The 15,272-nt window shown below is 36.4% G+C and overlaps 1 protein-coding gene across 1 annotated transcript; it reads right to left on the bottom strand.

Annotated features, from left to right (window-relative positions):
* Nucleotides 1-1,257: 1,257 nt before the first annotated feature.
* LOC107404014 (disease resistance protein RUN1-like) lies at nt 1,258-5,795 on the bottom strand (the record flags this gene model as incomplete). Its single annotated transcript, XM_060815839.1, has 7 exons — nt 1,258-1,289; nt 1,385-1,859; nt 1,939-2,769; nt 2,892-3,194; nt 3,296-4,376; nt 4,478-5,080; nt 5,308-5,795. Coding segments are annotated over 7 exons (3,813 nt in total), but the record flags the coding sequence as incomplete, so codon positions are not given.
* Between the last annotated feature and the right edge of the window lie 9,477 nt (nt 5,796-15,272).

Below are 15,272 nucleotides of genomic sequence, written 5' to 3'. Positions count from 1 at the left end.
TATTTGAATTTTCATAAATAAGTTCTATTTAAAAAAAAAGGTCTCAAAACCTTTAGGTGACTTATAAAAATGATGCAAAGTTGTTCTTACAAGCAATTACATTAATGATATAAATACACTTCTATGACATTACACAAATAATGAATATGTTATGTTATTGTAAAGCAGTAGCTTGAAACAAGGAGCACATGTACCTATTTATAAGGAGGAAAACCTTAGCACTTCAGATATATATTAAGAAAACTAGATTGGATTTCCTATAACAGGATTCAGATACATTTTCAGTTCAAAATATGAGTTGGACAACAAAACTATCATAATTTGATAGATAACCAGTCATAATAGTGTCTTATATGGTTCTAAAACAAAAGGGAAAATCATAATTGTTTGTCCAAGTTGCTTCTTTCCGTTTAACAGCTTAGAGAGAAAGATAGGCTCTTAATTAAAAATACATCAGGGTTGATAATTTGAACACTGGGTTGAATAAACAGATTACCAGCTAAAAGAATAAGCACAAAGCTTTATCCCATTATAGAAAAATCCGACTAAATAAGAAAGTAAAAGAAAAAAAGAACACCAACAGAAATAAAAAAACGAAATGAAAAAGCAACAATATAAACTTGAAATATAGTAACAACAACACAGGAAAGCATATGACATGCGATTAAAGGTGGTGGAGGAAGAGGAAGGTTGGTTGGGTTTTGAACAAGTCATGCAAACATGGTAAGGTGTCCAAGAAGAAAAAGCCTATTAACAGACATTATACTTGTACGAAATCAACCAAGTCCTTGGTTTGAACATGACCAATATGCAATCCAAGTATAGAACTTGGCTGGTCTATCAAAAAATCTCCAGTGAAGATTGTACCTAAGCAATATGACCAAAGTCTATGCACAAGATGATGTCGGGGAAGGCCCTCTGACATAAGTTTGAAGTCCAGTTAGCAATCTGACATGAACTTCTAACTCGACTATATAATTACAGAGAGCTTGACATACACAATACCATAGAGCATGTGATATGTAGCTTATTGATAGTGATTGCAGGTTCGAACAAACGACCTAAGAAGCTTGAAATAAAGTGATGTTCACAAAGAGATGAGAAAGTTGAGATACATAGATAAAGAAATCATCAACTAACAAAGAATTAGTTGAGTGAACTACGAGTTTCATAAAAGAAAGAGGATGCAAATCAATAAAAGAAAGAAAACTGTCAAGTCTCAATGTTTGGTATGTAGTTCCTTGATCACCAAAGTTGCTACACAGCTCCTCTGGCAAGCTCATCAACATCTAAATGATTAAAATCCAGAATGTAAAAAGTGTCAACTTAAGTATCAAATGTGAAGAAACCCAAACCCAAATCTTCAGTTGGAGGGTAGATGTACTGGAATTTTCTATTCTCTGTCTCTTCCACGTCTTGCTTGTATACAACACGAAACCCAAGTATTGGCTTCCTGTTCCAAATGAAGCTTCAATGTAACTAGTTCTATTCCACATAGCCATTCTTTCTCTGAAGCTTCCATTTGATATATAGCGTACCCAAAGGTGACTTGACTCAATGAGAGTGCCCCTTGAGATGTTAAAGCCAAAACCAGTGCTTATAGGACCTTCCTTGGTGTACAATTGACAAGTGATCTCTTGAGAGTTTTCTGATTTCAGGTGGTCATGATCTTTGACAACAGGAGCATTCTCATAGACATCAAAAACAACACAGAAAACAAACCCAATCCAATTATTATTTCTCCACTTTTTAGGCAATTTTATTCTGACTAAAGGTCCCATGTTTTGATGCCTGAACCACTCCGGAACTGCAGATCCAGGAATAACAATATCAAAATGGCCAACTAGATGTGAGAGTTCCTGCACCAAGAAACCAATGTTGTTCGATGAGAGAGAGGAACAAACAGAGAAAGACAAATGCATAAAATTAAAGAGAAACCTGATTCTGGATTTTCAGCAATGACTGGAGGTATGCTTTCAACAGTGTCACCATCAAACTTTTGATGTCTTGATTCTGTTTCAGCTTGTAGCAATTAATGAAACTGAGCGCCAAATCTGTGCAAGTTATTTCCTTGAATGCATTTGACAGAGTCACAAGTGAAGAACAATCTCTTGCCTCTACATATTCTATACTGGGAGGAAGTGCTGGCATAGTTTGAAGAAGATTGCAGTGTGCCAATCCAAGAAATTTTAGCTTAGCAAGCTGGCTAATGCTATCAGGTAGGCTGATAAACTTGTTTCTGCCTACATCTAATACCTGCAATGAAGTTAAGCAGTTGATTTCCCTAGGAATAGCTCCTTCTAGTAAGTCACAGTTTCTCAAACATAGTTTTGTTACATTTGGGATGTTGGAAAGTAAACACTCAAGATTATTCCGATTTCTAGAATTGAATAGAGGGTCACCAAGATATTGGAATATTGTTTTGGATTGGTTTTTGGTTGTTGTTCCACACCCATCCAAATAAAATTGTGACAAGTTTCCCATATTTCCAACCACATATGGAATTTTTTCGAGACTTGAGCAGCCTGAAAGAACACAAATTTCAAGAGATTCCATTGAAATGAAATCTGGGAGACTCCTAAGACTTGAGCAATCTTTCAAATTCAATAAACGAAGTTTTGTGAGAATTCCAATGGAAGGGTGAACCTCAACTAAGTTTCTACACCCTTCAAGAACTAATCTATCCAGATTCGGAAACCATCCAAAGTTTGGAGTCTTTATCAAGTTTTGGGAGTGACTCAGTCTGATGAGCTTCAAATCACTGAAAACCTGATTCAAGAAATAGAGGGAAAAAAAAAAAAAAAAAAGAAGGGGAAATATTAGCTGTCATGTTCATGTACTTCAAATAAAAAGAAAAGTGCATATGGGCAGTGCTATTGCAGAATTCTTACCTTTTTTTTTCTCCAGAGTCGTTCAATTTGGCCATGGGACATGTTAAGTTCAACCAGTTCAGATGGATAGAAATTTGATGGCAAAGATTTAAATGGATATTCCCTCCACTTTAAGAATCTTAGATTGTTAGGAAGGCAATCCAAGCCTTTGGGGAGGTTCACATTGCAACGAATACTAAGCAATCTGAGATTATACATCCGTGCAAAAGCTTGGGGCTTCCACCAGGTGCATTGTAGTTGAGGTTGCTCCAGGACCATTGCTTGAGGTTGCTCCAGGACCATTGCTTCAATTTTTTTTGTTCCCTAATATCCAAAAGTAAAAGATAAGCGGGATGCAATAAAAAAAATTAAAATATTATCTTTTTATCACTTGAGTGGCTTCAGCTCTGTACATGAACTCTTACCCAATTATTTGTCATTACCCTGTCGATGTCTTCATGTTCCCACAACCTGCTCTGTTCACCAGGCTTACTAGGGCTTTCTTCGCAAACAATTTGCTGGCCAAGTTGTTGTACCCATACAGGCAAACATAAGATGTTGTTTGAAACGGTTACAAGAGACTTTTCGATGAGGATTGCCATCCCAATTTTGGCGGGAAAGCCACAACAATCTAGTACTTCCAGAACACGATCTACTTTCTTGCCATTAAAAAAGCACGCAATATCCAAGAACGTTTCTTTCAATATCTCAGCTAGTGAATCATAACTGCTACGAAGTACACTGAGTATATCTCTGTTTGGATATTCATATATCCTATGTAAAGCATCCTCCCATTCCATGATGTGTTTACCATGTAAGAGACTTCCTAAAACTTTGAGGGTTAATGGATTGCCATTAGCATACTCCAAAAAACGGTTGCAGATCATCTCATAGCCATCAAAAGGCTGCTTTGGTCTAAAAGCATGAAATTTAAGAAGCTGCATAGCTTCAGCCAGATTTAATCCTTTACACGTGTAGATTTTGTTCACTCTTTTTGGATTAAGCAAATGTGCATCTCTGGTTGTTATGATAATTCTGCTCCCAACTCCAACCCAATCAGCTTTTCCATTCAATAAATCTAATTGCTCTAACTCATTTACATCATCTAAGACAATAAGGCACTTTACTTTACAAAAATGCTGGCTACTCTGTTTTCCATGCTGTAGATCATTTATGATTATTTTGGTTATTTTTTCGACTAGTTCTTTTTGTAGATAATCCAAATAAGATCTTTTAGACAATTCTCTTACATTGGCAAGAAAGCAGCAAGCCTCATATTGATCATAAATCTTCTCATAAATGAAACGGGCAACAGTTGTCTTGCCTACTCCAGGCATCCCCCATATCCCTATAATGCGAACATCCTTCACACTTGTATCCAAAATGGATAATAATTCCTGCACTCGAGAATCTATTCCAACAAACTTCCCTTTAGGAATTTTTGGCCCCTTAGTCAATTTGCGAGTTATCTTACCAACAATGTCGGTAATAAATTCTTTCTCATGCCTACAAAAGGGGAAGACAATTCAATGAACGTGGTCAGTTAGCAGTAGATTGATGGAGAATATGAACAAGCGATTGATTTAGTTGATTTAACTAATACTCACCCATTATTCAGATCCCACTTTTCTGGGAGATTGCACACTTCAGCTAATGAAGATCTCCATCTTTCAACTTTTTCAGGGTTGTGCTTAGCAAAGGCTTTTTCATAACTGTTGATTTGACGTTGAAACATAGAGGAATCCACATTATAAAAGATAGGGAAAACTTTTCTAGTTACGGATGTGCCCCCGCATTCAAGAATATGGACAAGTTGATCCAAGCACCTACTTGAAGCAACATAGTTCGTAGACAAAATGATAATGAAGAGCCTTGAGTTTTTCATTGCTTGCAGGAGTTTTGGCGGGACATCTTTCCCCTTATCACATTGATCTTCATTCTCCAGCTTGAAGGTGAGAATTCTTTTTCTGCGGAGAGTTTTGTAAAGATAATTGGTGAAGTTCATAACAGTGTCATCACCAGTATCGAAACTTAAGAAGACATCGTATTCAAGGCCAACATCGTTCACAAGTTCATCGTCGTCCGAACTAGGATCTGTACTTCCATCCAACTGGAATTGATTGTTTATTTCACCGGTGAAACCTTCAAATGTTCCCGTCAATTTACCAGATGCGTCTTGAACAATTTTTTGAATAAATTCTACCTCATTTCTGCAGCACGGAAAAATCAAATGCTGAGCAAATCCACGCTTTCAGTGGCCAAGCAACAACAAGCCAACCAAAAACCCGTATATATGTATTACACATTAGTATACATATTATTTTGTAAATTTATTTGAAAATACAATATTTGATAAGTTAAAATACTGTTGCAGAAAATGGAAGAGATTAGATTTTCAGAGCTTTAGAGAAACAAGGGAGGCAGAGAAAAGCGATACCCATAATTTAGATGCCAGCCTGAGATATTGGCGACTGCACTTAGCCCAAATCTCCACTTTGTAACCTTCTCTGCCGGGTACTTCCTTTCGAGTTCAGCAAAGGCTGCTGCATAATTGCCTGATTGATGTCGAACGACGGTCGGATCGACGTCATAGAAGATTGGAATAATGGATTTTCCGGGTTTCCTACTGCATTCAAGGATGTGTACAAGTTCATCCAAACACCAACTTGAAGTGGCATACTTGTTTGAGAAAATGACGATGGACAACCTCGAGTCCTCGATTGCTTGGAGGAGTCCTGGAGATATCTCTTTCCCCCTATGAAGCTCTTCATCGTCCTTGAAGACGGAGATCCCATTTCCAATTAGATCTCTGTGTAAATGGGCGGCGAAGCTATGGCGAGTGTCCTCGCCTCTGAAACTTATAAACACGTCGTATTTATAGTTGTAGTGCAGGGCTAAAGTAGAAGACGACTCAAAAGAAGAGAGATGTGAATTTTATGTTGGAAACTTTTCAGCCTTCAATTTCGATTTCAATTTCTTAGCCTCATTAGTTGTAGCACTACTACTAGTACTACTTTGCTTGCCATGGAAAAAAGATTTCCAACAAAGCACAACACAGCAACTTATTCCAAAAATGAAAATGAAAAGAGATTGGCTTGTGCTTTTTCCATTTTTGAAATCCAAAATATCTGAATCTTCTGTGTCTCTAAAATTCATCGCCAATTTCCTCAGCCACTAACCTTAACCCAGACCGATCGATCGGTTTTGTATGAAATTTAAATCTTAATCCGGAGAAACTGAACGAGCAAGATCCAAGAAATTTGACGAATAGACCATTAGAAGTCTTTTTCTTTTTCTTTTTTTTTTTTTGTTTGAGTGGACCAATGGTAGATAAAAGGACGCACTACATGGTGGGGGCCTGGCCTTTCGAAAATTCTGAAAATGAAAATGAAAAGAGATTGTTTTCTATTTATGAAATCCAAAAGTTCTGGATTTTTTGTATGCCTAAAATTCATAGGCAATTTTTTGTGTGTCCAAAAGATCGATCCGTTTTCCGTGAAATTTCTTCACACCCAGAAAGTTCTACCTTGCTTTTTATTTTTTATTACTTTGCCTCGATATGTGTAGGAATTAGGTTAGACCAGTTTTTTGGTTGCTGTCTTGATCCTCACTTGAAGAAAGAGACTGTGTTTACCTTTCTCATCTGCTTGCTCTAGACAACATGGTATAGAAATAAGAGTAATATGGTAAAAGTTGTAGATTATTGATGTGGGATTCATCATATAAATACAAAAAAGAAGAAGAAGCAATTACAATAGATAAGCCCTAGTAACAATACACCTATATGCTATATACACTGCTGTTACAACCATATAAGATACACGTAAGAACCGTTGCATATTATGGTCCGTTACGTAGAACTTATGGAACAAAGAGATCTTTGAAAGGAGGTTATCAATTAGAGAGGCAATTGCTCAACTTGAGTTTACAATTGGGATTTCAAAGTGGTGGAGGAGGGCCGTAGTGCCAAGATGAGAAGGAATGTGGTCTGGCAGGCTCCATCTCAACGGTGGATTACGATTAATGTTGATGAAACAAGAAGATCAATGCTGTGGTAGATTTCACCTCTAAATTTTCATTGCAAAAGCAAGTTGGTTTACGCTTAGATGAATTTTCTTCTTGGGCTATGCTCCTTGCTTTGTTGATTTTGTTAAGGTTGGTGAACTAAATACATCAAATAAGGTGTAATTTACCTTGTAGGAGCTTTTTATGCTATTGATGTATTTTCTTCATCACAAATGAAGCTTCAATGTTACTAGTTCTGTCAGGACCCGTCCAGAATTCCTTCCCCGGAACCCTAGACAAGCCCTGATCCCAGGGAAACCCTACCGGACCCTCCAACGGAAAATCCGGCAGAGCCTCCCCTAAGGGATTTACTTACCACAAATTACCTGCACTGAAAACACACTTCTATACTCATCCCCTTATTCCTCCCGCAAACTACAAATTGATTTCCACAAATTTTAGCACTTCAAATAACCACAGCAGCAACCCAGTGCATAAATAATAACCACACGTCCAATACAGTATACAGAGCGTTATACAACAAATGTGGAATTTATAAAATGACAAATAAAGAAGCAATACAAGATAGAGAGGAAAAAGGGAAGAAAAACTTCTTAAACCTTCGGCAACGAACTGAGACGTCGAGCTCGCCCCGGACAATCAATGCCTCCAACCTGAACCTAGGGGAACGGAATTTAAGAGTGTGTGACCCTATCTACTGTACACCTTTAATATTAATAATATAAAAATAAAGAAATTTAATTAAGGAATACTGAACAATTAAATAGATAAATAAATAAATATTTGAAGTAATAATTTCTCTCAAAATCCTCACTATTCACTCCGTTTGAAATGTTCCCCTTTTTAAAACCTTTTCACAAAACCCGATATTCGTACTTCCCGAAAACCAAGGGACCAAATAATTTAATAAACAACAAATAAATAAATAAATAAATATCCCAAATATAAATAAACTGCAATAAATTATAATAAATAATTTTAGAACACCTTTGGGGTTTAAAACATTATTTGCAATTTACACCGACGCACCACACCATATACCGATGATGCCCTCCGATACCTAGCGTCCTGAGCACCGACTGGCGGGGGGTTAAAGAGAGAAACCTGCAACGGTCACTTCGGCATCCCGACAGTACCGCTGCTAAAACCATCAACCCGACCAAGGAGGGGGGCGGCTGTGCACAACAATAACCTTGCCTGCCCACGGTCCAATGGCAACTCACGGGTGAAGTAATAACCGCACGCTAAACCACATAATAACCGCGTGCTACCACGTGTCCATACACCATACACCAGAACACCAATACTGTATGAGTGCGTCTAAAAATAAACATTTATAACCAACCGTACCGTTTTCCAAAATTACCATGGGAAATACATTAAATTCTCACACTTACCATCCCACTAATTTTTATTTAACAACCCGGTACGAAACCTTGATAACCAACAAACCACAATTTTCTCAAAGTACAAGATGCAACCATAAAAATACCGCGGGCATAATTTATAAAATATAACCAAATATTTTCGTAAAATATTTAACCCAATTATACCCCGAAAATCAATTTTAAAAACCACGTACAAATACCACCAAAATACACCTTGCTCATGCATAATAAATTAAACCACGATATAATTCATAATTAAACCACACCACATGAGCATAATTTAAATATCAATTTAAATACCAATTAAACATAATTAATTGCCCAAAATAATTTTTGAAGGTGGGTCACTCACCTGGAGCATGCAATTAACCCATGATCCACTACGGGATCAATTCTACGACTCACCGGTGCTCCTAGAACAAAATTCACAGACAGTCAAATAAATTAATATTTTAATCGGGTAAATAATACCCAGTACCCGGGGGGTCAAAACACAAACGTTAACCAAAATAGGGGAATAATATACCGAATCGAAGCTCGTGGAACGAGGATCACAAATCCGGTCTCCATTGACCCCAATTCCACCGAAGGTGGCCGGAATTTGGCCGGAAAGTTTCGGCCGGTTTTCAATCCCTCGTATCTCGCACACCGCTTCGAATTTTTGAGATTGGAGGCCATTTTTGAACTCAGAGGATCCAAAATAGGGGAAGAGGAGGTTTAATTTGGACTGGGCTGGCCGGAAAACACAAGAAAAGAGGAGAGAGAAATTTTACCGGCCGGCGGCTTCTCCGGCCCAATCGGCGGGCGTCCGGCGGCCGGTGACCGTGAAAATTGGCGGCTGAGCTCGCCTCCTCCTTCCGCACGTCACTGGCCGGCGCGTGTACTATATGGGTGGCCGGAAAAAGAAAACACGGTGAGAGAGAGAGGGACGGCCGGTGGGAGAGAAAGAAAAAAAAAAAAACTGTGCGTGTTTTGGTGCTCGGGGAAGAAGAAGGAAAAAAAGGAAAAAAGAAAAGAAAAAGAAAAAAAGAAATGGTGTTTTCCCACGTGGGGAAAAGAAAAGAAAAAGAAAAAGAAAAAGAAAAAGAAAAGGGAAAATAAAACAAATAAATTCAAATTAATTAAATAAAAATATTATTATTTAAAATAATAATAAAATAATTTGATTTTACACATGGTTGACATGTGACATTTCACCATGGTGACACATGGTCACCTTCATTAAGTCACACGTGGCACATCATTATGCGTGTAAAAAATAATATTAAAATAATACAGTATTTGAAAAACTTTACAGGTCCATAACTTTCAAACCACATGTCCAAATCGGACGTGCCGCTAGTCTACGGATTCGTATCGACGAGCACTTCACAACCATGCATGAGTCAAAGCTCAACCTTGCATGAATAAAAAGTCAACTCCGGCACCCCTTGGACAGTTTGGACCTCAACTTGTTTTGCTCATAACTTTCAAACCGTAGCTCCATTTTCAACGTGCTACCAGTCTACGAACTCGTGTCAACGTGTACTCCGTAACGGTACCTCAGTCAACCTAGAATTCCAACTGAGTCAAAAAGTCAACTTTTGACCCCTTCGGTCAACTGTCAACGGTCAACCTCGGTCAACGTGCAAAAATTTCCGACATGGTTCGGGACGGGGTGTTACAAGTTCTATTCCACAAAGCCATTCGCTCTCTAAAGCTTCTATTTGATATATAATGTACCCGAAGTCGACTTAACTCAACAAGAGTGCCTCTTGAGATGTTAAAGACAAAAATAATGCTTATAGGACCTTCATTAGTGTACAATTGACAAGTGATCTCTTGAGAGTTTTCTGATTCCAGACGGCCATCTTTGTCATCAAAAACGTTCTCTTGGACACTAAAAACAACACAGAAAACGAATCCAATCCAATTGCTAGTACTACATTTTTTAGGCAATTTCAATTCTGACCGAAGGTCCCATGCTTTGATTCCAACACCACTCTAGAACTCTAGTTTCAGGAATCACAATATCAAAACAGCCACTTTGATAAAATACAAAAGTAAAAAGATACGCGAGGTGCAATAAAAAAAATGTTGATAAAATATTATCTTTTATCAATTTAGCGACTTTAAGATAAAATATTATCTTACCAAGTCTCTTTTCATTACTCCGTTGATGTCTCCATGATGCCATAAACTGCTCCATTTATCAGGCTCACGGAATTCTGAGCGAGCAATTTCCTAGCCCAGTAGCTGTATCAAGTCATGCATATATAAGAAGACATTTGAAATAGTTACAAGACTTCATAACGAGGATTGGCATCCCAATTTTGTTCCTGAAAGCCACCAATTTCTAGTAATTCCACCATGTGATCTACTTTCTTCCGGTTATAAAAGCATGCAATATCTATAAGAACATATCTTTCAAGTCCTTATCCAGTGAAATTGTGACTGATACAAAGTACACGGATCACATCTCTATTCGGATTTTCTTTCTGTGCATACAAAAGAGACTCCCATTTCTTGATGCGTGAACCATCTGAGAAACTACCTACAACTACGAGAGCTAATGGATTGCCATCAGCATATTCTAAAATATGGATTTAAGAAGCTGCATAGCTTCAGCCGGATTTAACCTTTCACATATGTACATATTGTTCACTCCTTTTGAATTGGGCAAATGTAGATCTCTTCTTGTTACGATAATTCTACTTCCAAGTCCAAACCAATAAACTTGTCTAGCCAAGGCATGCATCTAATTACTTTAACTAATCTACATCGTCCAAGACAAGTAGACACTTTTTACTACGAAAACACTGCCTAATCCATTCAATTCCATGCTGTAGATCATTAATGACTATGTTTTCTTGTGTTAGAAGGCTCCCAAGAAGTTGTTGTTGTAGAGAACCTAAACCTTGCTTTTGATGAGAATTTTCTCTTACATTGGCAAGATAGCAGGAAACCTCGTATTGACCAAAATGTTAAGAACTAAAATAATAAAATAATAATAATATAATTTGTAATTTGGCAAAGTCAATGAGTGGTGTTTCCTTAAGATTGAAGAAATGACACCTGTGTTGCGATTAATGTTGCAATAATGAAAGGATGTCAAATAGTTTATGTAAAAGTATATTAAGTTAACATGTGTAAAAGTAAAAACCATGGGCTTGGGTGTGATTTCTAACTTGGGCAAGAATGGCAGTTGAACATTTTCATCGCCTCTTTAAGCTTATGTATAGGCTTGTACCAACTCGTTTTGCTTAAATTAGAACGAGCAACAATAACGTTCATATACTTTTCTTTTACCTATTCCTTTCAATTGCCATTAGTCTCGACCCTCTCGTTTTCTCTTCACCAAACAATATTTTTTTCAACCTACTCTTATATTCTAGTCTCCAATTTTAAATGCATTTGCATATTATTCAACAAATTTGGTATCAAAGCCTTGTTCTTGCCCCCTATATAAAATACCCATGGCAACCAATAACCAATCAACCTTTAGTTATGTCCAAAATTTAATTTCTATTTTTATCGATGAGAGTTATGTTTTTGGTGCATCCAAATGAAAACTATAACACCCCTTCCCAAAATACATTGGAATTTTTTTGAGTTGACTGAAATTTACTAGGGTTGACCATTGTTGACCAAGAGGGGTTAAACTTTGACTTTTTGATTTGGATAGAATTCTAGGTTGACCGAGTCACCATTACAAAGTGTGTATCAACCAGAGTCCTCATACTAGTAGCACATCGAAATCAGAGCTACGGTTTGAAAGTTATGAGCAAAACAAATTGAGGTCCGAACTGTCCGAAGGTGCTGAAGTTAACTTTTCATTCTTACAAAAGTTGGGTTTGAATCTTATATAGCTGTAAAGTATTCATCGATAAGAGTTCATAAACTAGTGGCATGCTTGATTTGGACATGTGATTTGAAAGTTACGGACCCGTAAATTTTTTCCGAGACAATATTTACTATTCATCAATCTCTGTGTATGTGAAAAGTGTGCCATGTGTCACAATTTTGGACTAATCCGTGAGTGCACAATGGCACCTATGGGCATTTTGATTGGACAAGAAGGGGAGAGAGGAGGGGAAAGAGAAAGAGAAAGAAGAGAGAGAAAAAGGAGGAGATAGGGAGGATCGGCCAACCATCTTGCATGCTTTTCAAGCCACCTAAATAGTACACACACCGAATCACTGGTAGCCCACCCCATTTCCGACCAGCCACCAAGTTTCACAGTGAACTTGCCGGCGATGCCCCCATATCGGCCTTTTTCTGGCGAGTGACCCGTTTCCTTCTCTGGTTGATTTCTCTCCAACTAGACCTCTATTTTCTTCAGTGCTGGTCCCATTGGCTCACTCATCACCAAATCTACCTCTTCACCAATTTTCACGGCTAGTGACCTCTGGACGCGCTGCTGGCGGTGGTGGATTCCAGTGACCACTGTGCTCACCGGAAAACCCAATTCAGGTGAGTTTCCGATCACCCCACCTATCTTTCCCCACTAATTTGACCTTTCTGAATCCAAATCTGAGGTCCTTTTCCTGCAACTCCCAACAGTTAGTGAGATCCGAGGACTTTAATCCCGAAACATTTCCGGCGAGATCCCTACTAAGACAGGTCCGATCTATGGGAGATAAGACTTAATCCATGATCCTTATGTTGGAAGCTTTGATTTAGTATATCGTTTGCGAATTTTGGTTAACATTTGTGTTAAATCCCCCAGTAAACTTGTAAAAAATATCCAATTAAAATATTAATCTAATCAGTTTTGTGTAATATTGATATTTTAGGAGCATGTGTGAGTTGTGAAAATGATCCCGTAGTGGATCTTGGTTGATAAGCATGCTCGAGGTGAGTGACTCACCTTCAAATTTTTTTTCGGGCATTAAACTATGTATATTTTGTATTAATTGATTAATTTAAAAATATGATGTATGTGTTGGATATTTATGTTTGATTATAAAAAAAAAAAGGTTATATAAATTATATTGCCCATTTATGATAATATTAATATATGAGATGCTACTAAATTATATTTTGGAGTTGTGAAAATATGTACATACGGTGTTAATTGATTCCTGAAAAATATGTTATTTATGTTTAATATTTAAAGAGATTATTAATTAAATTTTGATGATGATTTATGTGGACTTATGCATCGAAATTTATATTCTGGGTTTTCGAAGAAATTATATTAAAATTTTTTGTTGAAATTAATTGCAGATTATTTATGTTTGATAAAAATATATTTATATGAATTTATGCATATGTGGATTTTTATGCGAATTTCAATGCGATTTCAATCGTATTGAATTTGGAGGATTTAAAGAAAATATTTATTTAAATTTATTTCACATTGAAATAATGGTGGAAAATTTGTTTTATGGTATTGGAAAATTTTGGATATATATATATACCGTTGGATTTAAGATTATGGATTGATTTTGGTATATTTGCATCAACGAAATTATAATGGATTTTAACCTGAATTTATGGATGTGGAGAGAGATATTAAATCCAGTGGTAATGATAAGATTTTGGTATTTGAAAATGGTATATATATATATATCTATATGGTTTCTAAGACGCACTACGTAGTACCGGTATGCTATAGTTGTGGATGTGATTAGCATGCGGGTGGAGTGTGATGAGCGCACAGGTTTATACTCTCCCGTGGTTGCCATCAGACCAAGGGTAGGCAAGTTTGATATTGGCTATAGCCACCCCCTTCCATGGCCGGTATTGAGGTTTATAGCATCGGCGCTGCTGGAACGTTGGGCACCGTCGAGCATCACTAGTATATAGTGTGTGTGTCAAGTTATTTTTCCGATCCGATTTTCAAAAATTAAAAGTTTTCAAAATTATATTTGAAATTAAAAGTAATTAATTATGATTTTATTATTTATTTAAATTGTGTCCAAAAATATATTTTACCATATTTTCAAGGTAAATAAATTTAATATTTATGAAAAAGATTTTCTATGGTATCTCGTATTATTTTATTAAATTATTGAGCATAAATTTTATAAATTATTTATTGAAATCAATTTTGTTTTATGTTAAACCCCTTTATTACTAAATTAATTTGTTGCATATTATTTGCATTTTATTTATTAATATTCATTGATTATTCCCTTGGCGTTATTAATAAATGTCATGATTATATGTTGAATTAAATGTTGGCTTGGTTAATTTATTTGTGATTATATTTTATCTTATGATAATTATTATAAATTCAACTAATTGTTATTATATTAATCTTAAGTGTTAGATTTTAGATTCTAAAATTATTTGTATTCTATTTGTTTTATTGGTTAATTATTTTATTGGTTTTTGGGTTATATAAAATGTTGGGTTTTGTGAAAGGCTTTTTAAAAGGGGAAAATTTCCAACTAAGTGAATCGTAAGGATTTTGAAAAAAAATGTTATTTCTTAGCCAAATTTATTACATTATTATATGACTATTATTATTATGGTAGATATGGCTGTTCACTGAGATAATTAGCATCTCATGTATTTTTAAATTTCATTCCCCTATGCCTAGGTCAGTAGGCATTGTTCGTCTCGGACGAGCTCGACGTCTTGATCATCTCTGAAGTTGAGAAGCCTTTCCTTTCTTTATTTCCATCTTGTATTTATTTTATATTCAGATGTATCTTATAATGCTTTGTATACTACATTGGATATTTATTTATAATATTGCACTGATTCTCTGTTTATTATTTTGAAGTGCTGCAAATGTGTGGAAATAATTTGTAGTAAGGTTAGAAGAATAAGGAGATACTGTTAGAAATGTGATTTTTGTGTAGGAAATTTTGTGGTAAGTCCAACCCTTAGGGGAGATACTGCTGGATTTTCCATTGGAGAGTCGGGTAGAGTTTCCCTACGATTAAGACTTGTCTAGGATTCCGGTGAAGAATTTTGGACGGGTCCTGACAAATATCTCACAAGATTGGTGGGATATAATTGAAGAAGGCTATGATGAGCCTGCAAGTCTAGAGCA

Source organism: Ziziphus jujuba, chromosome 3 (genome assembly GCF_031755915.1).
Source record: "Ziziphus jujuba cultivar Dongzao chromosome 3, ASM3175591v1".
NCBI lineage: Eukaryota > Viridiplantae > Streptophyta > Magnoliopsida > Rosales > Rhamnaceae > Ziziphus > Ziziphus jujuba.
This window is presented reverse-complemented; position numbering and strand designations above follow the sequence as displayed.